Here is a 27,205-nt window from a genome sequence, read left to right as displayed (position 1 = left end):
GGCAGTGGAGGGCAGCGCTGAGCAACGCTTGGGGTGCGAGGGACGCGTTCACGTTTTCTTCTCGGCTCTTCCTCGCCAAGACCTCCCAATCCCAACCTTGGCCCCGCCCTCAGGTCCCTGGCCCCGCCCTCGGTTCCCTGACCCCGCCCTCTCCTCAAGCCCCGGCCCCCTGCACGCAGACCCTGCCCAGCCTCAGGAAGACCTGCCCATCCCCGGAGCCCAGGCAGACCCTGCTTCCCCCGACAGGTCTCGCTGCCCCAGCCTGAGGGAGGGCGGCGGTCGGGGTACGAGGCAGCAGTGCCACTCGCTCGGCCTCTTTCCCGGCGATGCTGTGGGCAGGGCACGACAGCGGAGGATGTCGGCTCCCCGCCGTGGCCCGGAGAGCTGCCCCGTGCTGGCCTAGGCCCCCCCTTGCCCCACGGCGAGGGCGAGCCAGCGCCACTCACCTGTGACGACGACCTCGGCCCGGCTGGCGTTGCTGTGCTGCAGGCTGCGGCAGGTGCAGACGTACACGCCGGCCTCGGAGGGCTGGATGCTGGGGAAGTGCAGCTCCTCTCCTGTGGCCGGGACGAGGGACGCGTGAGGCCCAGCCACGGCCCGCCACGCGCCGAGCGTGCGCCCGAGGGGCCCTGGCAGCCAGGGAGACGGTCCCCAGGCCTGGGGGAGCTGGCTGGGGGATCCTGTCTCTGTCTCCCGCAGCTTCCAGCCAGGGGACACATCTCCCCAGCCCCGAGGGGGCGCGCAGACCCCTGCGTGGGGCTCGGGGCGCTGCGGCTAGGGGCGCACCCAGCTGAGCTCCTGGCCTGCTCAGGTCTCGAGGGGCCACATCTGCACCAGGCTGGAGTGTCCTCACCAACCCCGGTGCATCCTCTCCATCGGGCCGCCTGAGTGACAGCCTGCCCGGCCCCGAGTGTCCCCGAGTCCGTGGGCCTGTCCCCACGCTGGGTCCCACTTCCCCCATTGCTCTGGGCACAGGGAGCCCCAGTACCAACCCGCTAACCCCCCCCTGCTCCCCACAGCCCGAGACCCTCCGTGGCCCGGGCCCCAGCTCCCCCGCCCGCCCTGCTGCGGTTACCGAGCTCTGGGTGCGTGTCCGAGTGGCCGGGGCCCCCCGAGGCAGCAGGCGTGCGAGGGGCGCGCTCTGCAAATGGCTGCCCTGCCCCTCACAGCTACCCGTCGAGGCAGAGGCAGTGCCTGGACCTTGGCCTCCCCCTCCGGGCACAGGGGGCGGCAGACGCACGCCTCGTGCGCCAGGGGCCGCGCTGGCCCCGCCTGGCACCACAGCTCGGCTGCCATCCCCGGTGCCCCCCGTGCCCCGCTCTTACCTTGCCCCCGGCTCTGGGCGGTGCTGGGCACAGGGCGCCCATCCTCCCGCGCCCAGGAGAAGGAATAGGGCGGGCGGCCGCTGGCCTGGCAGCGCAGGGTCACCTGGCCCCCCTGCGACACCGTGGTCTTGGGAGGGTGGACTCGGACCACGAAGGGGGCTCGGTCTGGGGGAGGAGAGCAGGGGCCGTCAGCCTGGGGGAGCGGAGCCCTCGACAAGGGAATCCCCCCGGTGTGAGAGCAAAGGGCCCCGCCAGGGCTGTGGGGCAGGAGCCCAGCCAACCCACACCCTGCTCTGCACCCACCGTGGGTGGGCAGCGAAGGGCTGGGCCCTCTGCCGGCTCCCAGCCAGGCCCACTGCTCTGCTGACCCCTGCTGGAACCCCGAGCGCCCTGTGTCCCCCCCGGCCACTGCTTTTTGGAAGGGGTCGCTGGACCCCCGCCGGGAACGGGCCGCCCCGTGGCAGCGAGGGGTGGGCACCAATCGATCTGCACACGGCAGCCTGGAGCCTGTTTGCCCAGGGACGCCCCGTCCCGTCCTCCCAGCTGGAGGCCCCTCTCCCCAGGCTGCCCCCCAGCAAAGCTTTTCCAGGGGGGTGGGATGACAGAGCAGCACCCCCCCCCCCCCCCGAGGGCACTGGCACCCGCCCTGACTGGCCTGGAGCGGGGGGGTGGGGAGGGGGGGCACGGGTTGGACGCCACCGAGCCACGGCCGCTGGGGGGAAGGGACTCTACCCGTGCCTCGGCCCCACATCCGCCCTGGACGCCTCGCTCCAAGCCCTGCCTGCGTCCAGCAGCCCGGCGCGCGGGGTGTGGCTCCCGGGACCGGGGCCCATCACCACTAGGGACCCTAGACCGGGGCAAGAGCCCTGGTCCCCCTGCACTTACCCACGGGCAGGCACTTCTGCCCCCGCACGCTGGGGTTCCCCACGTAGCCTGGTGCGCACCTGCGGGAGCAGGACAGAGGGTGAGGGGCCCTGCGGGGGGGCGCAGGCAGCACCCCGGCTCAGTGGGCAGGAGGGGAAGCCCGCTCTGAGGAGCCCGGGGTGCAGCGGGGCCGGGCGCTGAGGGGCACTGGCAGAGGGGAGGGCGCGCGGGGACGCAGGGCTGGGACCCGGAGCGTGGAAAGCAGGTACGGCCCTGGGCGCGCAGCCCCTCAGGGTCCCAGGGCAATGGGGGCGGGGGTCCATGGCCCTCCTAGGCCAGCTGGGAGGTAAGAGAAGGTACCACTGACCCCAGAGGCCCCGCCCCCAACTCCGCCTCTTCCCCCAGGCCCCGCCCCCACCCCTTCCCCGCCTCTTCCCTTAGGCCCCGCCCCCACCCCTGCTCCACCTCTTCCCCTAGACTCCGCCCCACTCCTTCCCCTAGGCCCTGCCCCCACCCCTTCCCTGCCTCTTCCCCAGGCCCCGCCCCCATCCCTTCCCTGCCTCTTCCCCCAGGCCCTACCCCCACCCCTTCCCTTAGGCCCTGCCCACCCCTGCTCCGCCTCTTCCCCTAGGCCCCGCCCCCACCCCCACCCCTTCCCCGCCTCTTCCCCAGGCCCCGCCCCCACCCCTTCCCCGCCTCTTCCCTTAGGCCCCGCCCCCACCCCTGCTCCACCTCTTCCCCTAGACTCCGCCCCACTCCTTCCCCTAGGCCCCGCCCCCACCCCATCCCTCCCTCTTCCCTTAGGCCCTGCCCACCCCTGCTCCGCCTCTTCCCCTAGACCCCGCCCCCACCCCTTCCCCTAGGCCCTGCCCCCACCCCTTCCCCGCCTCTTCCCCTAGGCCCCACACAGATTAAAAACAGAAAGCGGGGGCAAGAGCTTATCACACGGCACCAGGACACAGAAGGGAAGCCCGGCCGGCCGGGGGCAGACTCACTGCTCGCAGTACTGGCCGCTGTATCCGGGCTCGCAGGCAGTGCAGCGGTACCCGCCCGCCCCCAGGCTCTCACACGTCCGCGAGAACCTGCAGGGAGAGAGCCCTGAGCGGCCTGGCCTCTGCCGCCCCAGGACTGTCCTGGGAACAGCCCCCCTCCAGCCCAGTACCCCCCGGGAACAGCGCCCCGCCCCCACCCAGTGCCCCCCTGGGAACAGCGCCCTGCCCCCACTCAGTACCTCCCCCCTCCCCCAGGAACAGCGCCCGCCCCATACCTCCCCCCCTGGGAATAGCACCCATCCCTGCCCAGCCACCCTGGGAACAGCGCCCCACCCCCACCCAGTGCCCCCCCCGGGAACAGCGCCCCCCCCCCCCCAGTTCTTCCCTCCCCCGGGAATAGCACTCATCCCTGCCCAGCCACCCTGGGAACAGCGCCCCACCCCCACCCAGTGCCCCCCCGGGAACAGCGCCCCCCCCCCAGTTCTTCCCTCCCCCGGGAATAGCACTCATCCCTGCCCAGCCACCCTGGGAACAGTGCCCTGCCCCCACCCAGTACCCCCCCATCCCGGGAACAGCGCCCGCCCCTGCCCCCACCCAGCCGCCATGGGCACCGGTGACCCTGTCTCGGCCGTGCACCCGGGGTGGCCGGCCAGGAATCACTAGCTGGCAGCAGCCATGGGCTGGTGATGAGATGCCAACAGAGCAGGGGCCAGCGCCTGGCACCTCACTCCAGCTCTGCCCCGGCAGCGGCTCTGCACCCGCTTTACCGCCTGGGGGGCCTGTGAACCCTGCACGTGCCAGGGGCTGCCACGCTCACGCTCCACCCGCCGCTGGCATCAGCTACTCACTGGTTCTGCGGGTGGGTGAGCGGGCAGGCGCAGGGCTGGCAGTCCTCGGGGGTCCCAGCCGTGGCATCGCCGTAGTAGCCAGGGGCACACTGCTCGCAGAACTCTCCGGCCGTGTGGTGCAAGCAGCTCTGGGGAGGGGGCAGAGCTCACAGTGGGGGGGGGGCAGGCCCAGCCACGGGGAGGGGGCAGAGCTCACAGTGCGGGGGGGGCAGGCCCAGCCACGGGGAGGGGGCAGAGCTCACAGTGCGGGGGGCAGGCCCAGCCGCGGGGAGGGGGCAGAGCTCACAGTGCGGGGGGCAGGCCCAGCCGCGGGGAGGGGGCAGAGCTCACAGTGCGGGGGGCAGGCCCAGCCGCGGGGAGGGGGCAGAGCTCACAGTGGGGGGGGGGGCCAGGCCCAGCCGTGGGGGGGGGGACAGAGCTCACAGTGCGGGGGGCAGGCCCAGCCACGGGGAGGGAGGCAGAGCTCACAGTGCGGGGGGCAGGCCCAGCCGCGGGGAGGGGGCAGAGCTCACAGTGGGGGGGGGGGCAGGCCCAGCCGCAGGGAGGGGGCAGAGCTCACAGTGGGGGGGGGCCAGGCCCAGCTGCAGGGAGGGGGCAGAGCTCACAGTGGGGGGGGGCCAGGCCCAGTCGTGGGGAGGGGGCAGAGCTCACAGTGGGGGGGGGGCCCAGGCCCAGCTGCAGGGAGGGGGCAGAGCTCACAGTGGGGGGGGGGCCAGGCCCAGCTGCAGGGAGGGGGCAGAGCTCACAGTGCGGGGGGCAGGCCCAGCCGCGGGGAGGGGGCAGAGCTCACAGTGCGGGGGGCAGGCCCAGCCGCAGGGAGGGGGCAGAGCTCACAGTTGGGGGGCCAGGCCCAGCCGCGGGGAGGGGGCAGAGCTCACAGTGGGGGGGGCAGGCCCAGCTGCAGGGAGGGGGCAGAGCTCACAGTGCGGGGGGCAGGCCCAGCTGCAGGGAGGGGGCAGAGCTCACAGTGCGGGGGGCAGGCCCAGCTGCGGGGAGGGGGCAGAGCTCACAGTGCGGGGGGCAGGCCCAGCTGCGGGGAGGGGGCAGAGCTCAGAGCGTGGGGGCAGGGCCCGCCCGGGGCGGAGGGCAGGGCCGGAGCTACGTGGGGCCCCTCTCCCAGCAGCCCGGGCCTGGCTCCGGCGGGGGCAGGCGGAGCCGGGACTCACCGAGCAGGCGCCCGTCTCGGGGTGGCAGGCGTCCGAGTGGCCGTTGCACTCACACAGCTCGCAGTGCCCCAGGTACAGGCCGCCCCCCGTGCGCGTGTAGCCGGCGGCGCAGTCCTGCGGGGAGAGACGCGTCACCTGCCGTGCAGCCGCCGGGCCTCGGCCCCGCGGGCAAAGCCCGGCCCACGCCGGGGGGGCAGCGAGGGGCACCTCACCTGGCAGGAGAGGCCGCGGTAGCCCGGCGGGCAGCGGCACTCCTCCACCTCCAGCGCCCGGGGCAGGCCGCCGTGGGCGGGCTCCGCGGTCTCCAGGCTGACCCCGGCGATGCTGGCCCACACCATGTCGGTGGCGTAGGTGGCGCGGATGAGGATCTCGTCCAGGTCGGCCAGCGCCATCATCAGGTGCTCCCGGGTGGCAGGCTGCCCGTCGGGCCGCTGCCAGTGTTGCTGTGGGGAGGGGCAGTGAGGCCGGGCAGGGCTCTGGCGGGGAACCCACGTGCTGGCGCCACGCACCTTGGCTCACCAGGAAGGAGACCAGCCCAGCCCCTCGGGGCACAGACCCTGGCATGGGGGCACCAGCAGCTCCAGCCCCGAGGAGCCCGGAGCCCCACAGCCCCTCCCCAGGCCCAGAGCTGCTCTAGGGGGCACGGGTGGGAGCGGGGCGCAGTGGTCTGAGGAGGGGCAGGAGGATGCCGGAAGATGGGGGTGGGGGCAGTACCATGCTGGAGGTCTTCCCACGCCCGTGAGGTGGGGGCTGGCACCATGCCCGTGAAATGGATGCGGGGGAGGTGGAAACAAACCTGCTGGCAAGGCTGGGGGGGGCAGGGTTGGTACCGTGCTGGCAGGGCAGGACCGGAGAAGGCGGGGGCAGTGCCACACCCACAGGGCAGGGCAGGGCAGGGCAGGGCAGGGGGGAGCAGAGTCACCCCCGCGCCGGCAGGGCCGGTCTCAGCCAGGGTTGGTGCCATGCCGGCTGGGCGTAGCCAGGAGCAGGTCGAGGGGGTGGGGGAGGTGCCGTGCCAGCTGGGCGTGGCTGGGAGCAGGCCGGGAGGGCGGGGGAGGTGCCGCGCCGGCTGGGCGTGGCCAGGAGCAGGTTGGGGGAGGTGCCGTGCCGGCTGGGCGTAGCCAGGAGCAGGTCGGGAGGGCGGGGGAGGTGCCGCGCCGGCTGGGGTGGCCGGGAGCAGGTCGGGGGGGGGGGCGGTGGAGGTGCCACGCCGGCTGGGCGTGGCCGGGAGCAGGTCGGGGGAGGTGCCGTGCCGGCTGGGCGTGGCCGGGAGCAGGTCGGGGGGGGGGGGCGGTGGAGGTGCCACGCCGGCTGGGCGTGGCCGGGAGCAGGTCGGGGGAGGTGCCGTGCCGGCTGGGCGTGGCCGGGAGCAGGTCGGGGGAGGTGCCGTGCCGGCTGGGCGTGGCCGGGAGCAGGTCGGGGGAGGTGCCGTGCCGGCTGGGCGTGGCCGGGAGCAGGTCGGGGGGTGGGGGAGGTGCCGTGCCGGCTGGGTGTGGCCGGGAGCAGGTCGGGGGAGGTGCTGTGCCAGCTGGGCGTGGCCGGGAGCAGGGGAGGTGCCATGCCGGCTGGGTGTGGCCGGGAGCAGGTCGGGGGGCGGGGGAGGTGCCGCGCCGGCAGGGCAGGGCCACGCGAGCCACGCCCTCACCTCCTGGAAGACGATTTCGAAGCTGCGGGGTTCCCGGGGCGGCAGTGCGGGCTGGTAAGCCACCAGGGTGATGTCGTTGCCCTGCAGGGACAGCAAGGGGCAGGCCAGTCAGACCCACGGCCTGGGCTCTGCTGCCCGCCCCACACGAGGCCAGCGCCGCCCTGCCCCCCACTCCTTCGCGCCAGTCTCCGGCTCCCTCCGGGCCCTGCCCTCGGCTGCCTGGCCCGCACCCCCCAGGTTTCTGCTCCCGTCCCCTCGCGCCCTCGCCCCCTCCTCCGGCTCCCTGCGCACCCAGCCATTGCACCCGGCCTGCTCCCCCAAGGCCCCTTCCCCTGAGCCTGCTCTGGCTTCTGTTCCCTGCCCCCCGCCCAGCCCCCTCCCCCGGCTCTGCCCGTGCCCGACCATCCCAGCCCCCTGCTATTCCAGCCCTGCACCCAGTCTAGCCCATCACCCATGAAGCCCCCCCCCGTCCTAGGCAGCCCGCTTCCCTTGCGGGGCAGCCCTGTAGCCCGCAGGCCCCCACGCTGCTGCGGCTCCCTGATCCCTCACCATGATCTGCACGTCGGCGTCCGGCAGGGGGGCGCTCCTGCCCCCCGCGCTGTAGGAGAGCGTGTAGCGCAGCCGCCCGCCGTAGGAGCCGACCTGGGAAAGCAAGACAACGGGTCAGGCTGCAGCAGTCCCGCCTGGCAGGGGGCAGCTCTGTGCCCCTCCCTCCCCAGTCTGCCCCGGGCGGCAGTGGGCAGAAACCGGCCCCACAGCATCAGCCTGGGGGCTCCGTCTCCTCAGGCGCCCGACAGCTGGGCCACTGCCCCTCAGCCGGGGCTGCCACGCCGCCAGGAGCCCTGTGCCATGGGGCGAGTACTCAGGAAGACGCCCAACCCCAGTGGGCACCGGCGGCCTGCAGGGGCCACGAGGCCAGCGGCGGGTCCCAGACCAGCACCCCATTTCCGGGGGGGGATTCTCACCAGCACCTGGCACACCCCATTTCCCTGGGAGGGGGTGTTAACTGGCACCTGGAGTGCCCCATTTCTTGGGGTTTTTCACTGGCACCCGGCGTGCTCCATTTCCCAGGGGGGTTTTCTCATACACCCCATTCCCGGGGGGTTCTCACCGGCACCCAGAGCGCCCCATTCCCGGGGGGTTCTCACCGGCACCCAGAGCGCCCCATTCCCGGGGGGTTTTCACCGGCACCCAGAGCGCCCCATTCCCGGGGGGTTCTCACCGGCACCCAGAGCGCCCCATTCCCGGGGGGTTTTCACCGGCACCCAGAGCGCCCCATTCCCGGGGGGTTCTCACCGGCACCCAGAGCGCCCCATTCCCGGGGGGTTCTCACCGGCACCCAGAGCGCCCCATTCCCGGGGGGTTCTCACCGGCACCCAGAGCGCCCCATTCCCGGGGGGTTCTCACCGGCACCCAGAGCGCCCCATTCCCGGGGGGTTCTCACCGGCACCCAGAGCGCCCCATTCCCGGGGGGTTCTCACCGGCACCCAGAGCGCCCCATTCCCGGGGGGTTCTCACCGGCACCCAGAGCGCCCCATTCCCGGGGGGTTCTCACCGGCACCCAGAGCGCCCCATTCCCGGGGGGTTCTCACCGGCACCCAGAGCGCCCCATTTCCCGGGGGGTTCTCACCGGCACCCAGAGCGCCCCATTCCCGGGCACTCTCTACCCCTGGCCACCGGAAACGCACTTGGCTCGTTCTCGCGTGGCGGTCCCGGGGGACAGGCCTGTGGCCCATGCCCGCCCGGAGTCAGGCTGGCTCAGGGCTCCAGGGGGGCAGAGCTTGGGGGCGTTGCCCCTGAAATGTTCATGGTTCAGCTGCCCCACAGAAGAGCTGGAGCGAGGCTCTGCCCTGCCTGTCCCCCTCCCCCGCAGGGCACCCAGTGCCACCGGGCCTGACTGGCCAAGGGGCCAGCGAGGCGTCGTCATGCGCCCGGTGCCCGCGGGCGGAGGGGGCCCAGTGCTGCTCTGCCCTGGCCAGGGGAGCGCAGCGCCTCCAAGCAGAGGTGAGCCGGGCCGGCCCCAGGAGGTGGCAGCGTCTGGGGTGGCCGGAGGCTTTGCGGCCATTCCTGCCCCGAGCTGCGCTCCCTGCGAGGCGAAGCCGTCGGCCCGGAGCTGCGGCGCCGTTTCCGCCTGGCCGAGGCGCGAGCAGGGCCCTGGCGGTAGCACGCCTGACGGGTATTGCGGGTTGCAGCTGGCACCGCCGTGCTATGGGCGGCTGCGCCTCGCGGCCATCAGGGCGCCCCGGGCACACGGCTCACGGGGTCCCTCCTGGCCAGGAGTCCTCACACTCCAACGATTCTCGGAGAGCGACCGCACGGCACAGTGGGGCCCCTCCTAGGAGCCTGGCGGGTGCCCCAGGGGCCCTGCCTCTCCCGGATCCAGGTCCCGAGCGGGCGGTGGGGGTCACAGGGCTGCTCCAGGCCGTGGGGCTAGCCCAGCCCCCATTCCGACCTCCCGCACTAGCGCCGTTACCTTGTCCCCCAGGAAGGCGCCAGGAAGCTGCCAGTAGAAAACACTTTCAGGAAGCAGGGAGAAGCCCTTGTAGACGAGAGAAAACTGGGAGAGGAGAGGCACAGAGAGAGACAGCCACAGGCCCGGTCAGACGGGGGCCTGGCTGAGCCCCCCCGAAGCACGTGCATGGCACAGACTGGGCATGGGCCGGCCCCCGCTGGGAAGGGACCCGGGGGAGACAGGAGTGGGGTGTGCCCAGGCTGAGCAGCGGAGGGGGCTTTGGCGGGCACAATCGCTGCATTGCAACTCTATGACCCCCCTGCAGAGCCCCCCGGCCCTCCCGAGCACAGGCCAAAGGGGAGCAGGGGCCGCTAGGGCCAACGCTGAGACCCAGCAGAGTCATCACCCCGATGAGCAGGGCTACAAGTGTACCCCGTGCTCCCGCCAGGCCCGGCTGTGCTCTAGACCCGCTGCCACTGGCCGGCGGTCAGCCAGCGGGAAGCCAAGGAGCAGCCTGGGGCAAAGGGCTGGGTTCCCGCTGGCTGGAATTTCATATTCACCACAAAAACAAGGGGCTGGTCGGGCGCTGCAGGCCGGAGCTGGGCACAGCCTGCCCAAGGACAGCTCCTCTTGGTGCCTGTGCGGCCGGGGAACGGGCCAGGTCGCCCCCCAGAGCAGGGTCACTCGGGTCCAGCTCGGCCCTGCAGGGTGCCAGCCCTCCCCCAGGCAGGAAGACTTCAGCAGGGAGCTGCACAACTCCCGCCGGCGCCCCCTCCCTGAGCCAGGGCAGGCAAAGGCCAGGCTGGGTCACCAGCTCTATAGCCAGCCCCCCAGGCCAGCCTCAACCGCCGGGTCTCCGCTTAGCTGGGAAGGGCGGCCAGGGAATGCCTGGGAGCTGCCAACCGCAGGACCCAGCTGGCAGAGCCCCCCGAGGGAAGCGAGACGGGTGCCTGGGCGAGGGCCCTGGACAGACGACTGCCTCCCAAACAGGGCTCAGGGAGCGCAGTGCAGGAGCCCGGGGGGGGGGGGGGCGGGGAGCAGCAAATAGGGCAGGGGCAGTTGGGCAGCAGGTGAGCGTGGAGACGGGGAAGGGCAGCAGGAGGGCACGGGGAGGGGGAAGGGCGCAGGAGGGTACTGGGGGGCAGCAGGAGGGCATGGGGAGGGGGAAGGGCGCAGGAGGGCGTGGGGAGGGGGAAGGGCGCAGGAGGGCGTGGGGAGGGGGAAGGGTGCAGGAGGGCGCTGGGGGCAGCAGGAGGGGAGGACGGGCCAGTGAGGAAGGCAGCGAAGAGGCCGCCTGCCCCATGGCAAAGCCAGAGAGCAGCTCCCACATCTCGACTTCCAGCCTCCCCAGAGAGTGGCAGAGGCTACCCGCGGGGGGTGGGGGTGAGGAGGAACAGGGAGGGCCTTGAAAAGGGACGATCTACACTGGGCACGGTGCCAATCCCACGCCATGCATAGCACCAACCCCACACCAGGCAGTGCTAACCCCACACCCCATGCTGGGCCCAGCACCAGCCCCACACACCAGGCCAGGAAGGGGCCGTGCCGACCACACCAGAAGGCCCACATACGTGCCATGCCGGGGCAGCACGGGCCTGGCTCAGGGCAGCGCTGCCCCCCCCCCCCACACCGTGCCAGGACAGCCCCCCCAGCCGGGAGCAGGGTGCCACACCACATGCATGGGCAGGATGGAGCAGAGACACTGGGCATCGCCAAGCGGCGCCCCCCGGAGGCCGCTCAGGTGCTCTGCAGCAGCCACTGGCATCGCGGCTCAGAGCAGAGCCGGGCAGCGGGTAGCCTGGGGGGGCCTCCATGGGCCATGCTAAGGCAGCTCTGCCATGGCAACAGCCTGTCTTGGCCTGGGTTGTGGCCTGGCTAACCTGGCCTGCTGCTCCCGCCACTCAGAATTAGGGCTGGGCGCCCGGCAGCACTGCAGGGGGGGGGGGAGAAGGGCTGGGTGCCGCGTGGCACTGGGTGGCACGGGGGGAAGGGCTGGGCGCTAGGCAGCACCGGGTGGGGGGAAGGGCTGGGTGTTGGGTGGCGCCGGGCGGCATGGGGGGGAAGGGCTGGGCGCTAGGCGGCACTGGGGAGGGGGAAGGGCTGGGCGCTAGGCGGCACCGGGTGGGGGGAAGGGCAGGGCGCTAGGTGGCACCGGGTGGGGGGAAGGGCTGGGTGTTGGGTGGCGCCTGGCGGCATGGGGGGGAAGGGCTGGGCACTAGGCGGCACCGGGTGGGGGGAAGGGCTGGGCGCTAGGCGGCACTGGGTGGGGGGAAGGGCTGGGCGCTAGGCAACACTGGGTGGGGGGAAGGGCTGGGCGCTAGGCGGCACTGGGTGGGGGGAAGGGCTGGGCGCTAGGCGGCACTGGGTGGGGGGAAGGGCTGGGCGCTAGGCAACACTGGGTGGGGGGAAGGGCTGGGCGCTAGGCAACACTGGGTGGGGGGAAGGGCTGGGCGCTAGGCGGCACTGGGTGGGGGGAAGGGCTGGGCGCTAGGCAACACTGGGTGGGGGGAAGGGCTGGGCGCCGGGCGGCACTGGGGAGGGGGAAGGGCTGGGCGCTGGCTAGATGCACGTGTCAGGGAGGGGCAGTGCGGGCAGGTTGGTGGGCACAGGCCGTGCCGAAGGCTGCCCCAAAGCGTCCCTGGAAGCCTTCTAGCTGTTGCCCTGGCCCAGCCGGGTGAGTCCCAGCCGGGGCTCTGAGCTGCTCATGCCCATGCCAGTGCCCCCGTTACCTTAGCAGCTCGCCTGGCCCTGCGGCCGCCCCCTCCAGAGCCCAGGATCCTGCCCGCGGCCACGGCCTTCCGCAGCTGCTCCTCCGCGGGGGACGTGCCGTTCTGGCAGGAGGCACAAGGGGCTGTGAGCCCACTGGCAGCTCCCAGCCCCCGCCCCAGCCACGCACTGCACGTGCCAGGTGTGACGGCGTCGGGGACCCCCGATCCTGCACCCGTAGCAGCAAGATGCGACCCCGCCGGCCAGTAGAATATGGAGGGGTTATTGCTTCTCCGGGATCCGCCCAGCACAGACGTGACGTGGACATAAGGAGACGGGACGGGCAGCCCTAGACCCCTTGGGGCAGGGAGCATCGCCCCCCCGAACGCCCTGCACTCTGCTTAGTCTCCCCCCTTCATGTCATCCCAGCCAAACACTGCCCAGCTCCCAGCCCTGCCCCCAGCCAGGTGCCGTCTCCGCCTCCCCCGCTTTGTCTGCTCCCGGGAAGAGCCTTGTTCTCTGCTCAGGCTGGGCCTGGGTGTCTGGGCCAATCCACACGTGGGTGAGTCGGTGGGAATCTCACCTCACAGGGTGGGGGGGTCACAGAGCAGACAGCCCCCCCACTACATCACACCGGGCTCAGCCGTGCCCAGGCCAGCAGGGGAGCAGGGGCAGGTCAGAAAGGCACAGTGCCAGGGGGTGCCAATGGCTGGCTGGCGGGGCTCCTCTCCCTGGCGAGGGTGCAGCCGGCACCGGCGGACGCTGGGGCCTGGGTGGTCGTGACTCTGCCAAGTACTGGGACCGGGCACAGCCCGGCCTGCCCCGCGGAGCGTGTCGTATCCGCACCTCCCTCGGCAAGGCCCCGACTGCGCGCCCAGACAGCGGTGGCAAGTACCCGACCACGGGCTGGACCCAGTCCCTGGGGTAGCCCCGAAGGGCTGCAGGCGCTGGAGTTACCGGCAGCTCCCATTGGCTGCAGAGCGCCATTCCCTGGCGGTGGCGCGGGTGCCCCCAAGCCACGCCCCTTCCCTGGCCAGGGGCGGGGTTAAGCCATGCCTCCTCCATGGCCAGGGGCTAAGCCACGCCCCTTCCGTGGCAGGAGTGGGGGGGGGAGGCTAAGCCACGCCCCTTCCGTGGCAGGAGTGTGGGGGGGGGCTAAGCCACACCCCTTCCCTGGTCGGGAGGTGCCCCATGTGCCACAGACCCAGACCGACTCCTGGACCCTTGGGAGCCGAGAGCCCCCACCCAGGGGTAGACGGGCAGCCCCGGCGCACTCCATGCTCACACTCCCGCCATGCGGCGCCCATGCCCAGTACCTTGTGTGCACGGCGCAGCCGGGCAAAGTAGGTTTCCCTCTGCTCGGCGGGGAGAGGAGAGAGCCGGGTTACTGGGGACGAGCGCAAGCCGCCCACGCCCGGGAAATCCCTTCCAGACAGAACCCCCCGCCCGCCCAGCAGCTGCTGGCCTGGGGCCGAGGCAGCAGAGCCCCGGACGCGCCACTGCAAGCCCCAGGCAAGGCAGCCGGGTCAGGGCAGAGCGCACCAGGGCGGGGCCCAGAACCCGTTGGCGGGCCCTGAGCGGCTCCCTCTGCCTCAGCTCCGGCCCCTCCAGGCACTGCCAGCCCCAGCCCTGCTGCCATTCCTTCCCCTCGCCCCCCCCATGCCCAGCTCGCCCCATGGGCACCGTCCACACCCAATGGGCCTGTAGCCGGGGCAGGGCCGGGGCCCAGGCGGGACTCGGCCGCACATGCGGGTGTCCAGGGAAGGAGTAGTGAATGCCACCCCCCACCGGGCTGAAGGGAAGGGGGCAGAGCTGGGCAGGGACGAACGCCTGGCAGGGGGTGGGCCCAGCGCTGACCCCCGCGCTGCTCTGACCCGGGGCTGCGGCTGCAGCTGGGCCCAGCCTTGGAGCCGAGGGGCGGCGAGGAGCCAGGCCCGGCTGCCGGCGCCCCCGAAGCTGCTGTTTTCCGTGTGGCCGGCACAGGCTGAGGGCTCCCTGGGTCAGACCTGGGGCAGTGCTGGGCCCAGCACTCTGCTGCCCAGGGAGGCCACCCGGGGCCGGGACCTTGCTCGTATCAAAGGCCCTCGGGCAGGCCCCTGCCACAGCCCCTGGGCTGTAAGCGACTTGCCCATTAGCCAAGGAAACGGAGCCCTGGTCCCCGGAGTCCCACCTCGGTGCCCAGCCCACTAGGCAGCCCTGCCTCCAGGGGCACATGCCCTGCCCAGGCACGTGTCGCTGCAGCCCCGCAGGCTCCTGGCAGAGCTCGGCCCCCTGGGCTGAGGCGTGTGGGGTGGGGCCAGGCGCTGCTCACTGCCCGGCTGCCTGCGCAGGGGAGGAACGGGGCCGGGCTGGGCATCGCTGGGCCCGGCCAGAGGGGCTCTGGCCTCGGCGGGCCGCTGCGAGGGAGGCTCATGGGTCCGGGAGTGCAGGTGGGGACACAACAGTGCAAGCCCCTGCCTCGGTTTCCCCGGGGTAACACGGGCCGACAGTGCTGCCCTGGACAGCTTGACGAGCCAGGGGCAGCCCAGGCCTCAGGGGCTGCCGGGCACTAGGCGCTAGGCCCTGGCATGCAGAGCCATCCTGCGGCTCCAGCCGGGAGAGCGAGCAGGCCCAGGCCCAGCGGGCAGCCCACGCGCCGGCCCTACCTTGTCTCCTTGGTAGGGCTCTGGCAGCTGCCAGTAATAGGCCTCCTGGCCCAGCTGGCTGAAGTGCCCGTAGGAGAGCTGGTGCCCCGCGCCCGAGGGCTCCACGGCGAAGCCGGCCGTGATGCGGCTGCTGCGCTGGCGGTTCACCAGGGCGAAGCTCCGGAAGTCGCCCGGGAGGAAGGGGCTGGTGACCTGCCGGGAACAGACGCCGGGCCGTGAGTGCAGGCAGGGCCCCGCGGGCGGGCAGGGGCCGGGGAAACGGGCTCTTACCAGGCCCCGGGCGTAGGAGGAGCTGGCACACTGCTGGGTCACGCCCATGCAGAAGCAGGGCAGGCAGCCCTCCCGGCTCTCGGCGCTCAGGTGGAAATGGCCGGCGCGGCAGCTGCTGCAGGCGGGACCCTCCACGTGGGGCTGCAAGGCAACAGGGGGGTGTCACGTTATTGGATTTTGAGGGGAGCAGCTAGGTCGCTGCAGCGCCCATGGGGGGTGTTCGCCCCAAAAGCGGGTACAAAGGGGGCCATGGGAGGTGTCTAACCAAAGCTTACTTGCTACTGAGTCTGTATCTGCTCTTCATATACCTGTATAATGCCTGTGGGCGGAGTTATGACTCTACTCTGTACGGAGACTGCGAGTTTCTCTGTGTGGGGCTGAGCAAGGGGTTTGCCTATGGACACGCTAATGAGCAAGTCTCCAGGGAACAGTGGATCTCTGGAGGCCAAAGACACCTCCTGGCCACTGGCCACGTGACTCCAGCCAGCTTGGAAGAAGCCAGCAAGGAGGGATAAATAGGCCATGTGGCCAACTCCACAGTGGTCACCAGATCTGCTCCTGACCCCAGATGCGGCCTCGCAGGGATTCACGAGCTGGGAAGAACTGTGGACCCATCCTGGCATAGGATGTGCACCAAGACTTTGAAGCCAGCAGCTATAACATCTCTGCTGCAAACCTGCACTGAGAACTGGGAGATTCGGTGCATGTGATGTATGATACTTTAACAACCTTCCTCTCCTGCTTTTCTTTCTTGCAGTTTTAAACCTTTAGTTGTTAAATGCTAAAGGACTGGCCCAGCGTGATTTGTGGGTAAGGTCCAGAGGGTAAATTGACCAGGGATCTGTGGCTGGTTTCTTGGAACCGGACAGAACTTGTTCGGGGTAGGTGGGATTGGGTTCTAGGACCCCCCCACCGGTATATGAGGCCTGGGGCCATCTGGGGCACGGATATTGCTGGGGTGTCGGAGGGGTTTTGCTCGTGAGGCTTCAGGCAGGCAGCTGAAGCGCTCGGTGGGACTGGATTGTGGCCTGTTTGGGAAGGTCTCCAGTCAGGGGGATTGTAAGGAGCCCCGGATTTGAGCAATTCGCCCTGAGCGGACGCCCTCAGCTGTGCCCAGACACGGCCCGGTCCGTCACAGAGGGGGAGGGGCTGAGCAGAGACTGAGCGACCCCCAGCCCCCAGGTGGGTTCCCCAGCCAGGCACAGACCGAAGGGCAAAGGAGCCAATTCCGGAGGCAGCTGCGGAGGGAGGCTCCCCCAGGAACCCTGCCCCTCTCCCATGGCTGGGGCTGGCAGGAAGTGCCCCCATTGGGGATCCGAGGGCGAGCAGGCCCAGGGCACGTGGGTATGTGTCAGCTACCCACCAGCCTGGCAGCAGAGAGAGTCACAAGCGCGGGCCAGAGCTCGGCCTGGCCAACCCAGCTCAGGAATCCTGCTCGCGGCACGGCTCAGCGTCAGAGACAGGAGACAGCAGTGCCCAGCGTGCAACATTCACAAGAACCGTGAGCGGGCGTGACAAAGGGCGACCTCTCTGGAGCAGGGATGTAAGCGACTAGTCGAGTGACGAGCAGCAGGGGACCAGGAGCTGGTGCTGGGGTGGGGGCTCAGAAGCCAGTCCCCTTGGCACCGGCTCGGCGGGGGGGCAGGGCAGGGCAGGGGAGGCAGACGCATGGCAGGGGACCAGGCGCGAGCCAGGGATCAACTGGCCCAGCTCGGTGCCCTGCTGCTCCTGTGCAGTTTCCCTCCTTATCGACTAATCGATTAGCTGATTAAACAAAATTTAACAACCCTACTCTGCAGTATCTGTCTGGTGCCTGAGCGTGCCTCGGTTTCCCCTGCTCTGGGGGGAGGAAGGGCCCTTGGCTGCAGGACAGGCTGCGCACAGGGGGTGTCGCTGCCCCGGGGCGCTTGGCAGGGCTGTCGCCGAGCGTGAGCTCTGCCCCTCACCTTGCACCGGCACCGCCCGCTGGCGTCACACTGGCTGCTCACGCTGCCTCGGGGGTCGCAGCTGCAGCCTCCGCTGGGCTCGTCTGGCAGGAAAGCAGAACAGAAGAGCTGGGCTGCTGGGCCCAGGAGGGGCTGCCAGCTCCCCGCTGCCCACAGGGCCCGACAGGCCCGGGGCTGCGGGGTGGGCTCCCCAGAACTGGACCCCCGGAGCCCTCCCCAGGCACGGCGTGGAGCTGGCTGCTGGGGGCGGGGACTCCACATGGCCCACTGGACCCTTCCTTCCCTCCCCCCCCCGACGGGCCGGGGGCCGGGCCCCGCACCCCAGGGACTCCCCGAGGGCCAGCCGCCACTCACCTCTGCAGGGCTGGCCCAGGGCGGGGCTCCCCACGTAGCCAGGAGCGCACCTGGAGCAAAGGCACAGACGGCCCGGTCACCTCAGTGCGCCCGCCCCGGGCTGCTTCTTCCCCCACAGCCTGCCCCGGCTCCCCCATTGCCCCCCATACCCACCATCCCCCACAGCCACCCCTATACCGCCCCACCCCCACTGCCGCCCCAATACCACCCCTCCCCCACAGCCCTGCCCCTCCCCCACAGCTGCCCCCATACCCACCCTCCCCCACAGCCACCCCTATACCGCCCCACCCCCACTGCCGCCCCAATACCACCCCTCCCCCACAGCCCTGCCTCGGCTCCCCCACTGCCCCCATACTGCCCCTCCCACACTGCCCCCCATACCGCCCCTCCCCCACAGCTGCCCCCATACCCACCCTCCCCCACAGCCACCCCTATACCACCCCACCCCCACTGCCGCCCCAATACCGCCCCTCCCCCACAGCCTGCATTGGCTCCCCCACTGCTGCCCCTATACAGCACCTCCCCCACAGCCACCTCCATACCGCCCCTCCCCCACAGCCCTGCACCCGATCCCCCACTGCCCCCCATACCACCCCTCCCCCACTGCCGCCCCTATACTGCCCCTCCCCTACAGCCCTGCACCGACTCCCCCACAGCCACCCTCCCTTACTGCACCTCCCGCATCCTCCCCCTGCCTCCCAGTCCTACCCCTCCCTCACAGCCCTGCACCCCCATCTCTGCTGCCCTCATGCAGCTCCCAGTCCAGAGCCGGGTACCCTGTTACATGAATAGAGTGTGTGCCTCAGTTTCCCTGTGTGCTGCATGTTTAAGAAAAGGGCAGGAGAGCGCTGGCTGCTGAGGTGGACCAGGTGTGAGCTTGCCTAGCAGCCAGAGATGGGGACCCCAGAAAGTGGGGCATGGGAGGCCCAGCCCAGCCTGGCAGGTGGCCGGCTCCGGCCCATGGGAGGACAGAGGGCTGAGGAGAGGGGCTGTGAGCGGAGTGCCGGAGGGATGCCAAAGGAGAGGGCCGGGGCTCTTAGGGGCAGGGGCAGCCCTAGACTAGCTGCCAGCAACGGGCGCCCTAGGCGAACCCTGCAGTCGGTGCCCCCCAAGGGCAGATATCGACTGAGGGGTTTGGTTCTGTGCTGGGGAGAGGGGGCTGGGGGTGGAGTTCTGCGGCTGGGGGCCAGCGGGTTGGGGGCTTGGGGGTAGGGATGGAGTTCTATTGCCTGGGGGCCGAGGGGCTGGGGATGGGGGCCGAGGGGCTGGGGGCCAGGGGGCTGAGGGCCGGGGAGAGGGAACAGGGTCCCCTGCACCCGCCTCCTCCCAAGATCCCCCCCCCAGAGAGAAGCCGGCATGCGCCTCTCCCGGGGCGACCCCCTCTCCCGCGGGGCCGGGGAAACCCCCCCACATTCCTCCTCCCCCGGGGCCACCCCCCCCGCGCGCTGCCTCTCCCAGGACCTCCCCCCTCCTGGCCGCAGGGAAGCTGCGCTGCAGACAGGGGAAATGGAAGGGGCAGGGTTTGGAAGTTGGCGCGCCAGGCGGCTGCCTACAGGCACGGGCTGCCCGGCGGGGCAGTGACGCTGGCTGCTTGGCGGGAAGGAGGCAGCTGCCCGGGGGCCGCAGGGAGCTAGCTGTGCCGGGCTGAGGCGGCCTGAGGGCAAAGCCTGCACCACACGGGGCGCCTGTCCCTTGCCACGCACTGCCTGTGTCCAATCCAGGAGCGGGTGTGAGCCTCGGGGCTTCCCCAGCGGGGCCCCCGGGTCGGCTGGGCAGCCCCTGGCGCGGCACCCCACGGCGGAGAGCACTGGGCACTGCCCTGGCCCTGCGGTGCCAGATGCTTGGACGGGAGCGGGCAAGGGGATGGACGGAGCCGCAAGGGCCCACGGGCACGGTGGCAGGGCACCGCTTTTCCTCCGGCCAGGTGCGCTGCAGGAGGCGGCTGCCTGCCGTCTGCAAGGGGCCTCGGCCCTGGCCCGCGCGCAAGGGGAGGGGAGGCACCCGGCCACAGCCTCAGCCAGGGCCGTGCGCGAGGGAAGCTGCAGACGAACCCGGTGGAAAGCGCCGGCGGCACCACTCCCCTGTCACAGCCCGGCTGACGCGGGGCGGGACCCCGGCGAAACACGCGGGCGGTGCCAGGAGCCGGCTGCTCTTCCGCGATGGCAGGCACCGGGCCGTGCGCCCAGCGTGGCAGGCGTGGGCACGCCGGACGGCACGGGAACGGGCTCTGCACACGGACTCGGGCGCCACGCGCTGTGAAACCGGTGTGGGAAGGGCCCGGAGCTGAGAGCTGCCTGGCCGACGTGGCCCCCAGGAAAGCCACCTCCCCAGAAAGGCAGGAGGAGGCTGGTGGCCACGGGGTCCCACGGAGGAGCCATGTGCCTGGACGAGACCAAGCTGCCGTGCCGGTGGGGGACGGGTGCAGGCTGCCCGGGGCCTGGAGGAGCCAGCCAAGCGTGGGAATCCTGGGGCTGTCTGACCCGCTGTCCTGGGCGCAAGGCCACGGGGCGGCCAGGTGCGCTTGCCCCCGTTTTGGGCTCAGCGCGGGACCCGCGAGGGGAACTGGCGCCCGCCGTGGGGCTGTCCCCTTTGGCAGGCACCGCACGGAAAGCCGCTGCCCCTCTGCCACTGGGGCTGGGCGGTTTCCCACTTCCTAGGAGAGGCTCCAGCAGCGAGCCGAGCGCCGGAGCCCCAGCAGATTCCAGGCCGGGAGGCAGAGGGACTCCAGGCTGGGTGCTGGAGCCGGCCGCGGCCGAGCGAGGAGTGCGCAATTGGGGAGAACTCTGACCCCCGGAATTCTGCCCCAGGTCCCACCCCCTCCCCCACCGGCTCTTGCTGGCCCCACGGGGGCTACTCAGACCCCGGCTGGAGAATCAGCTGCCAGAGCGCTAGTGGGGCCGGAGCCTGGGAGTCCCGACCCGTGCCTCAGTGTCCCCGCCGACCCCAGGGTCCCAGGCAGCAGCCCGAGTCAGCCCCAGCGACCCCGGAGACAGGCTGTGCTCGGCTAGCGGGGCCCAGAGGTTTCCTTGGCCCAAGGGCCCACGCCAGGAGCCTTGCCACAGCCCCCGGGCTGGGCCCAGACTGGCCCTTGGGCGAGCCAAAGGGGGGCGGGCCGTGGGCAGCGTGTGGGAGGGTCAGACGGGCACCCCCGTACCTCTCGCACTGGCGTCCCACGTGGCCCGGGGCGCAGGCGTCACACGTGGGCTGCCCGTCCGTGTCCAGGAAGCAGCTTTTTGTGGCCCTGCGGAGGGGGAAGAAGCGTCAGGCCCTGGCCTGGCCCTGCCCACCCCCCGCAGCAGCAGGCAGACAGGAGGGCACAGGCCACGAGGGAGAGAAGCCCCGTGAGGCGGCTGCCCGGGGACGTACTGGCTGGCGGCGTCTGGGCCGTGGCACGGGCAGGGCTGGCAGTCTGCGGGCGTCCCCCGTCGGGCATCGCCGTAGTAACCCGGCCGGCAGCGTTCGCACCGGCTGCCCTCGGTGTGGTCCCTGCAGTTCTGAGACGGAAGGAGGAATCGCTCACCGCCCCGCCCTGCCAGCGCCTCCCGACGCCCCCCCGGCCCCCAGCCCCCCAGCCGCTGTCCCTCCCATGCCAGCCTCGTCCCCCAGAGCCAGGAGCTCCCAGAGAGGAGCAGGCAGAGCCCAGGAGTCTGCCCACTGGAGGGTCCTAGAGCAGGTGGCTTGGCTGGGGGCTGGGGGGGTCACGTTGGCAGAGCCGGGGAAGGTCTGTGCCACGGGGCGTGCAGCGCACTCGCCCGGCTCCGGCCCACCCGCCCGCAGCCGTGGGGGCGCTGGGAGTCGCGCTCTCGGCCCCCCCCCCCCCCCGCAGACAGGGCAGCAGCCGAGCCCCGGCCGCTCTCGGGGCACAGCTCACCCGGCAGTCTCCCGACTCGGCGTCACACTCGGCCGCGTGCCCGTTGCACTCGCAGCGCTCACAGGTGCCCAGGTAGAGTCCACTGGTGGTGCGAGTGTAGCCCACGTCACAGTCCTGGGACGAGAGCACCAGCAGTGGGTTCCTATATCCACCCCCCCCCCCCTGTGCCCGGCTGGGCTGAGAGCCTCTGCCCCTCCTCCCCCCGCCCCCGGCTGGGCTGAGAGCCTACCCCCCCAGTGCCCGGCTGGGCTGGCTGCCCCACAGCCTTTCCTGAGGCACTTTCTCCTCTGTCCTCCACATTCGCAACGGCCAGCAGCCGGCCCCCGGGCAGCAGTGATGTCCTGGCCTGGCCTGGCCCTCGGATCACGGACCCAGCCAGGGCCCGTGGCCCCCCCCCCAGGGCCCAGTGAGAGCAGTCCTAGTGCTGGCACCACTCCCGCCCCCCCACTGGGGAGGGCCCTTGCCTCAGCCCCGGAAGGACACAGGCCCCTGCCACGGGGCTGCCCAGCGGCTGGAGGGAGGAGCAGGGTGCGCCCACGGCTGCCCTCTAGCGCCAGGCAGCGCCGGCTGCGGTCCCGGGGGCACTCACCTGGCAGGAAGGGCCGCGGTAGCCGGGGGGGCAGCTGCACTGCTCGACCTCCACCGCCTGCTCCAGGCCTGTGGCGTGGGGCACCGCCACGTCCATGTGGATGTTGGAGATCCTGGGAGATGAGAGACAGGCCTGGGCCAGGCTGCCTGGGCACGGCCCGACTCCGCGGGACCAGTCCGAGGCGCCCTCCGCCCTGGGGCCGCGGTGCGGGCGGCTGTGGCCCTCGCCCTCTGCAGGCGCACGGAGCAGCTGGGGGGCCCTGGACAGCCCCGCGCTGCAGGCAGGGGCAGCTACCAGAGCTCAGTGCAGAGCAGCCTCTGCCCCGTCCCGCTGCCCAGGGCCCCAGGCCACTGCCAGGGCTCCGCTTGGAGGCCCAAACCTGCAGCCTCTGGCTCCCCAGGGAGCTGCACTGAACTGGCAAACGCAGGAGTTTGGGATCTGGGGTGGAGCGTGCGAGAGACTGGGATGGGAGTGCGGCTGTGGTGTGTGCGCTTGTGCCTGGTGTATGCATGATGTCTGCAGTGTGCGTATGCATGGTGCGCGTGTGCAAGGTGTGCGAAGCATGTGTGGCACGTAGGCGTGAGCGTGGTGCACAGGTGCAATGTGTGCGAAGTGTGTGTGTGGTGCACATGTACAGTGTGCGAGGCGTGAGTGCGATGTGTGTGTGTGTGTGCGTGGTGGACGCGTGCAGTGTGGGAGGTGCGTGTGGTGCACATGTGCGGGATGTGTGAGGTGTGTGTACGGGGGGGGAGAAATAGCTCAGCTGGCAGCCGGGCCGGCTTCTGCCCAGCCAAGACCCCCACCGCCCCCGCCCCGTTACCTGCTCTCTGCCGGCCGGTCCGTGTACGAGGCCCGGACCATGAGCAGGTCGATGTCGGCCAGGGCCATCAGCAGGTGCTCCCTGGTGGCCTCCTGCCCGTCCGCCCGGCGCCAGGCGTGCTAGGGAGGGCAGAGCGAACCCCAGTGACTGACCGCCGCGCCGCCCCCCCCAGCCCCGCGCCCGCCCCCCCCCCCGCCGCCCCCGCCGCCCCGCCCCTGTCCCCCCCCCGCTCCCCCCACCCCCCCCGCCCCCCCCCCTCCGGCCCCCCCGGCCCGCCCGCCCCCCACCCGGCGCGGAACCAGGGATTCTGGGCACTGTAGGGCTGGGCATCTCTCCAACCCCACCCACGGGGCCACAGGCCGCAGCCATGGGGAGAGGGCACCTGGGCGCAGGCTCTGCAGTGCCAGGTGCAGGCAAACCCCAGGGGTGCCCTGCGGGGGGGTCTCTGCAGAGGCAGGTGGTTGGGGGGGTCTGTGGGGGGGGCCCCGTGGATGGGGCTCGGGGGGGCTGCGCTCTCACCTCTCGGAAGGGGACGGAGAAGGGGGTGGGGGTCCCCGGCGGGGGGCTGGCCTCAGCGAAGTGCTCCAGGAAGATGCCGTTGCCGCGCAGCAGCACGTGGGGCTGGCTGGGCAGGGGCCGGGCGCCGGGCGCCGCGCTGTGCGTCACGGTGAAGTGCAGCTCCCCCCCGTACGAGGTCACCTGCAGGGGCGGCATCGCCCAGCCGGACGGACGGACAGTGCCTGCTTACTGGACACCGCCCAGCCCCCCATCCACGCCTCCCCGCCCCACCGCCCAGCCCCCCGCCACCTCCCCCGCCCAGCCCCTCATCCACGCCTCCCCGCCCCACCGCCCAGCCCCCCGCCACCTCCCCCGCCCAGCCCCCCATCCACGCCTCCCCGCCCCACCGCCCAGCCCCCCGCCACCTCCCCGCCCCCTGTCCACGCCTCCCCGCCCCACCGCGCAGCCCCCCACCACCTCCCCCGCCCAGCCCCCCATCCACGCCTCCCCGCCCCACCGCCCAGCCCCCCGCCACCTCCCCCGCCCAGCCGCCCAGCCCCCCATCCACGCCTCCCCGCCCCACCGCCCAGCCCCCCGCCACCTCCCCCGCCCAGCCCCCCATCCACGCCTCCCCGCCCCACCGCCCAGCCCCCCGCCACCTCCCCCGCCCAGCCGCCCAGCCCCCCGCCACCTCCCCCACCCAGCCCCCCATCCACGCCTCCCCGCCCCACCGCCCAGCCCCCCACCACCTCCCCCGCCCAGCCCCCCATCCACGCCTCCCCGCCCCACCGCCCAGCCCCCCGCCACCTCCCCCGCCCAGCCCCCCATCCACGCCTCCCCGCCCCACCGCCACCTCCCCCGCCCAGCCCCCCATCCACGCCTCCCCGCCCCACCGCCCAGCCCCCCGCCACCTCCCCGCCCCCTGTCCACGCCTCCCCGCCCCACCGCGCAGCCCCCCACCACCTCCCCCGCCCAGCCCCCCATCCACGCCTCCCCGCCCCACCGCCCAGCCCCCCGCCACCTCCCCCGCCCAGCCGCCCAGCCCCCCATCCACGCCTCCCCGCCCCACCGCCCAGCCCCCCGCCACCTCCCCCGCCCAGCCCCCCATCCACGCCTCCCCGCCCCACCGCCCAGCCCCCCGCCACCTCCCCCGCCCAGCCGCCCAGCCCCCCGCCACCTCCCCCACCCAGCCCCCCATCCACGCCTCCCCGCCCCACCGCCCAGCCCCCCACCACCTCCCCCGCCCAGCCCCCCATCCACACCTCCCCGCCCCACTGCCCAGCCCCCCGCCACCTCCCCCGCCCAGCCCCCCATCCACGCCTCCCCGCCCCACCGCCACCTCCCCCGCCCAGCCCCCCATCCACGCCTCCCCGCCCCACCGCCCAGCCCCCCGCCACCTCCCCCGCCCAGCCCCCCATCCACGCCTCCCCGTCCCACTGCCCAGCCCCCGCCACCTCCCCCGCGCCTCCCCGCCCCACTGCCCAGCCCCCCGCCACCTCCCCCGCCCAGCCCCCCATCCACGCCTCCCCGCCCCCCCGCCACCTCCCCCGCCCAGCCCCCCATCCACGCTTCCCCGCCCCACTGCCCAGCCCCCCGCCACCTCCCCCGCCCAGCCCCCCATCCACACCTCCCCCGCCCAGCCCCCCATCCACGCCTCCCCGCCCCACCGCCACCTCCCCCGCCCAGCCCCCCATCCACGCCTCCCCGCCCCACCGCCACCTCCCCCGCCCAGCCCCCCATCCACGCCTCCCCGCCCCACCGCCACCTCCCCCGCCCAGCCCCCCATCCACGCCTCCCCGCCCCACCGCCACCTCCTCTGCCCAGCCCCCCATCCACACCTCCCCGCCCCACTGCCCAGTCCTCCTGCCATCTCCCCCGCCCAGCCCCCCATCCACACCTCCCCCGCCCAGCCCCCCATCCACGCCTCCCCGCCCCACCGCCACCTCCTCTGCCCAGCCCCCCATCCACACCTCCCCGCCCCACTGCCCAGTCCTCCTGCCATCTCCCCCGCCCAGCCCCCCATCCACACCTCCCCCGCCCAGCCCCCCATCCACACCTCCCCGCCCCACCGCGCAGCCCCCCGCCACCTCCCCGTCCCCTGTCCACGCCTCCCCGCCCCACCGCACAGCCCCCCGCCACCTCCCCCGCCCAGCCCCCCATCCACGCCTCCCCGCCCCACCGCCACCTCCTCTGCCCAGCCCCCCATCCACGCCTCCCCGCCCCACTGCCCAGCCCCCCGCCACCTCCCCCGCCCAGCCCCCCATCCACGCCTCCCCGCCCCACCGCCACCTCCTCTGCCCAGCCCCCCATCCACGCCTCCCCGTCCCACTGCCCAGTCCTCCTGCCATCTCCCCCGCCCCACCACCCAGCCCCCACCCTCTGTCCACGCCTCCCCACCCCACCGCCCAGCCCTCCCGCCACCTCCCCGCCCCCTGTCCACGCCTCCCCGCCCCACCGCGCAGCCCCCCGCCCCCTGTCCACGCCTCCCCGCCCCACCGCGCAGCCCCCCGCCCCCTGTCCACGCCTCCCCACCCCACCGCGCAGCCCCCCCGCCACCTCCCCCACCCCCGCCCACACCTCCCCGCCCCACCACCAGCCCTGACGGAGGCGGCGTGTCCCGAGCCGGCACCTTGTCTCCCTTGAAGCGGCCAGGCAGCGCCCAGAAGTAGACGTCGCGGGGCAGGGCGTGGAAGGAGGAGAAGGCCAGCTCGTTGGGGCTGGCGGCGCGGATGCCTTCGCTCACCGTGCGGGTGTTGGCCAGGTTGGCCAGGCTGAAGTGCGCCCGCTCACCCTCCAGGGCCCGCACCTGCAACACAGACACCGTCGGCCGCGGCCCTGGGCAGGGAGCAGGGCCGGGGTCCCCGGAGCCGCCCCGCCCGTCCGCCCGGGGATGGCGCAGCTGCCAGGCACCGTGCCGCCCGGGTACCTGCTCTCTGCTCCAGGAGGAGCTGGCGCACTGCCGGGACACCCCCATGCAGAAGCACTTCAGGCAGCCCTCGGGGTTCTGGTCACTCAGGTAGAAGGCCCCCGTCGCGCACTCGTTGCACAGCCGGCCCGCCACGTTGGGCTGCAGAGGACACAGGGGTGGCACCGGGCACGTGGCTGCTCCCACACGTCCCCCCCACGCTGCCCCGGGGCCTAGGGACAGCCCGGCGCACGCGCAGGGGGAATTGCCCCAGGTCCTGCACCCACAGGGAGGGGGCACCAGTCTGCCCAGGCAGCGGCCCACAGGGCACAGTGGAAGGTGAGCCGGGGCACGGCAGAGCTGGCCACCACCATGCCAGGGACGGGGCACTGCCCTCAGGCTCCACGTGGCACTGGGTGTCCCTGCCCTCCCGCTCTGAGCCCAGGGAACAGAGCCGCCTCTGGCCCGCAGCCCCCCCGGGTCTGCCCCCAAGTCGGGAGGTCAGAGACCCCTGCTCCAAACCTCTTGGCATGTCTGCCAGCCCCAGGGCAGGCCCTGCCCCACGGCACCCGACCCAGGGCCGTTCTCACTCCTCTCATCCAAGTCCCTGTCACCTCCATGCACTCCGCAGGCCAGCGGGGCCCACTGCACCTCACTGTACCACACAGCACCCTGCTGCAGTGCACTGCAATGTGCCATGGACAGGGCACTGCAAATGCACTGGACAGCGTCTCACTGTACCACACAGCACCCTGCTGCAGTGCGCCACGCTGCGTCAAGGAACACAGTACCACATTTTGCAGCAGCTCACCGCACTGCGTTGTGCTGTAACACACTGAATACAATGCACCAATCACACAGCAGTGCACCCAACAGCACCACACCGCACTGCACAGGACCGCACCGCACCGCACTGCGCCATACCTTACAGCGGCAGGTATCTCCCGTGGAGTCACTGCTCCCCCGCTCATCGCACTTCACAAACTCCACGCCTGGGGAAGCAGAGAGGTTTGCGGCCAGCCAGACGCCCCCCACACTGGTTCCCTACCACCACACCCGGGCCCGCCCTGCCTGCTGGGCACTGGCTGGCTTCCTTGCAGTCAGAGGCACCTCAGTGGGACGTGACCATGACACTGTTCAGCAACTGCAGTGCTCACAGCACCTGTGAGAGTTCTGGGTCCACGTGAGATCACGGGGGGGGGGGAACGGTTACGTACTTTCGTCTGGACACAGACTGGCTAACCTAGTGGGGAGGCTTTAAACTAAGTTCGACGGGGACAGGTGAGCAAAGCCCACGGGTAAGTGGAGA

The 27,205-nt window shown here is 72.3% G+C and overlaps 1 protein-coding gene across 19 annotated transcripts in view; it reads right to left on the bottom strand.

Moving 5' to 3' along the window:
* The window catches only part of HSPG2 (heparan sulfate proteoglycan 2), a 141,723-nt gene that overhangs the window by 46,159 nt on the left and 68,359 nt on the right, over positions 1 to 27,205 (bottom strand). For 11 of the 19 annotated variants that reach the window (XM_089773103.1, XM_089773118.1, XM_089773102.1 and 8 more), the window contains 25 exons: positions 26,821 to 26,888; positions 25,918 to 26,058; positions 25,621 to 25,797; positions 23,013 to 23,192; positions 22,494 to 22,612; positions 21,674 to 21,785; positions 21,085 to 21,198; positions 20,580 to 20,707; positions 20,368 to 20,454; positions 17,214 to 17,263; positions 16,860 to 16,942; positions 14,914 to 15,054; positions 14,644 to 14,835; positions 13,315 to 13,353; positions 12,022 to 12,123; positions 9,314 to 9,397; positions 7,390 to 7,482; positions 6,841 to 6,921; positions 5,408 to 5,638; positions 5,196 to 5,309; positions 4,030 to 4,157; positions 3,185 to 3,271; positions 2,211 to 2,269; positions 1,326 to 1,490; positions 447 to 557 (listed from right to left, as the gene is read on the bottom strand). In XM_089773103.1, the coding sequence (XP_089629229.1) occupies positions 447 to 557; positions 1,326 to 1,490; positions 2,211 to 2,269; positions 3,185 to 3,271; positions 4,030 to 4,157; positions 5,196 to 5,309; positions 5,408 to 5,638; positions 6,841 to 6,921; positions 7,390 to 7,482; positions 9,314 to 9,397; positions 12,022 to 12,123; positions 13,315 to 13,353; positions 14,644 to 14,835; positions 14,914 to 15,054; positions 16,860 to 16,942; positions 17,214 to 17,263; positions 20,368 to 20,454; positions 20,580 to 20,707; positions 21,085 to 21,198; positions 21,674 to 21,785; positions 22,494 to 22,612; positions 23,013 to 23,192; positions 25,621 to 25,797; positions 25,918 to 26,058; positions 26,821 to 26,888 (2,886 nt within the window). The remainder of the gene's footprint in view (positions 1 to 446; positions 558 to 1,325; positions 1,491 to 2,210; positions 2,270 to 3,184; positions 3,272 to 4,029; positions 4,158 to 5,195; positions 5,310 to 5,407; positions 5,639 to 6,840; positions 6,922 to 7,389; positions 7,483 to 9,313; positions 9,398 to 12,021; positions 12,124 to 13,314; positions 13,354 to 14,643; positions 14,836 to 14,913; positions 15,055 to 16,859; positions 16,943 to 17,213; positions 17,264 to 20,367; positions 20,455 to 20,579; positions 20,708 to 21,084; positions 21,199 to 21,673; positions 21,786 to 22,493; positions 22,613 to 23,012; positions 23,193 to 25,620; positions 25,798 to 25,917; positions 26,059 to 26,820; positions 26,889 to 27,205) is intronic. The other 8 variants (XM_089773114.1, XM_089773121.1, XM_089773113.1 and 5 more) reach the window with 3 other exon arrangements.

The sequence above is a fragment of the Pelodiscus sinensis genome, chromosome 24, assembly GCF_052426305.1.
Source record: "Pelodiscus sinensis isolate ZL-2025 chromosome 24, ASM5242630v1, whole genome shotgun sequence".
NCBI lineage: Eukaryota > Metazoa > Chordata > Testudines > Trionychidae > Pelodiscus > Pelodiscus sinensis.
The sequence above is the reverse complement of the archived record's forward strand: the minus strand, read 5'-3'. Positions and strand labels throughout refer to the sequence as shown.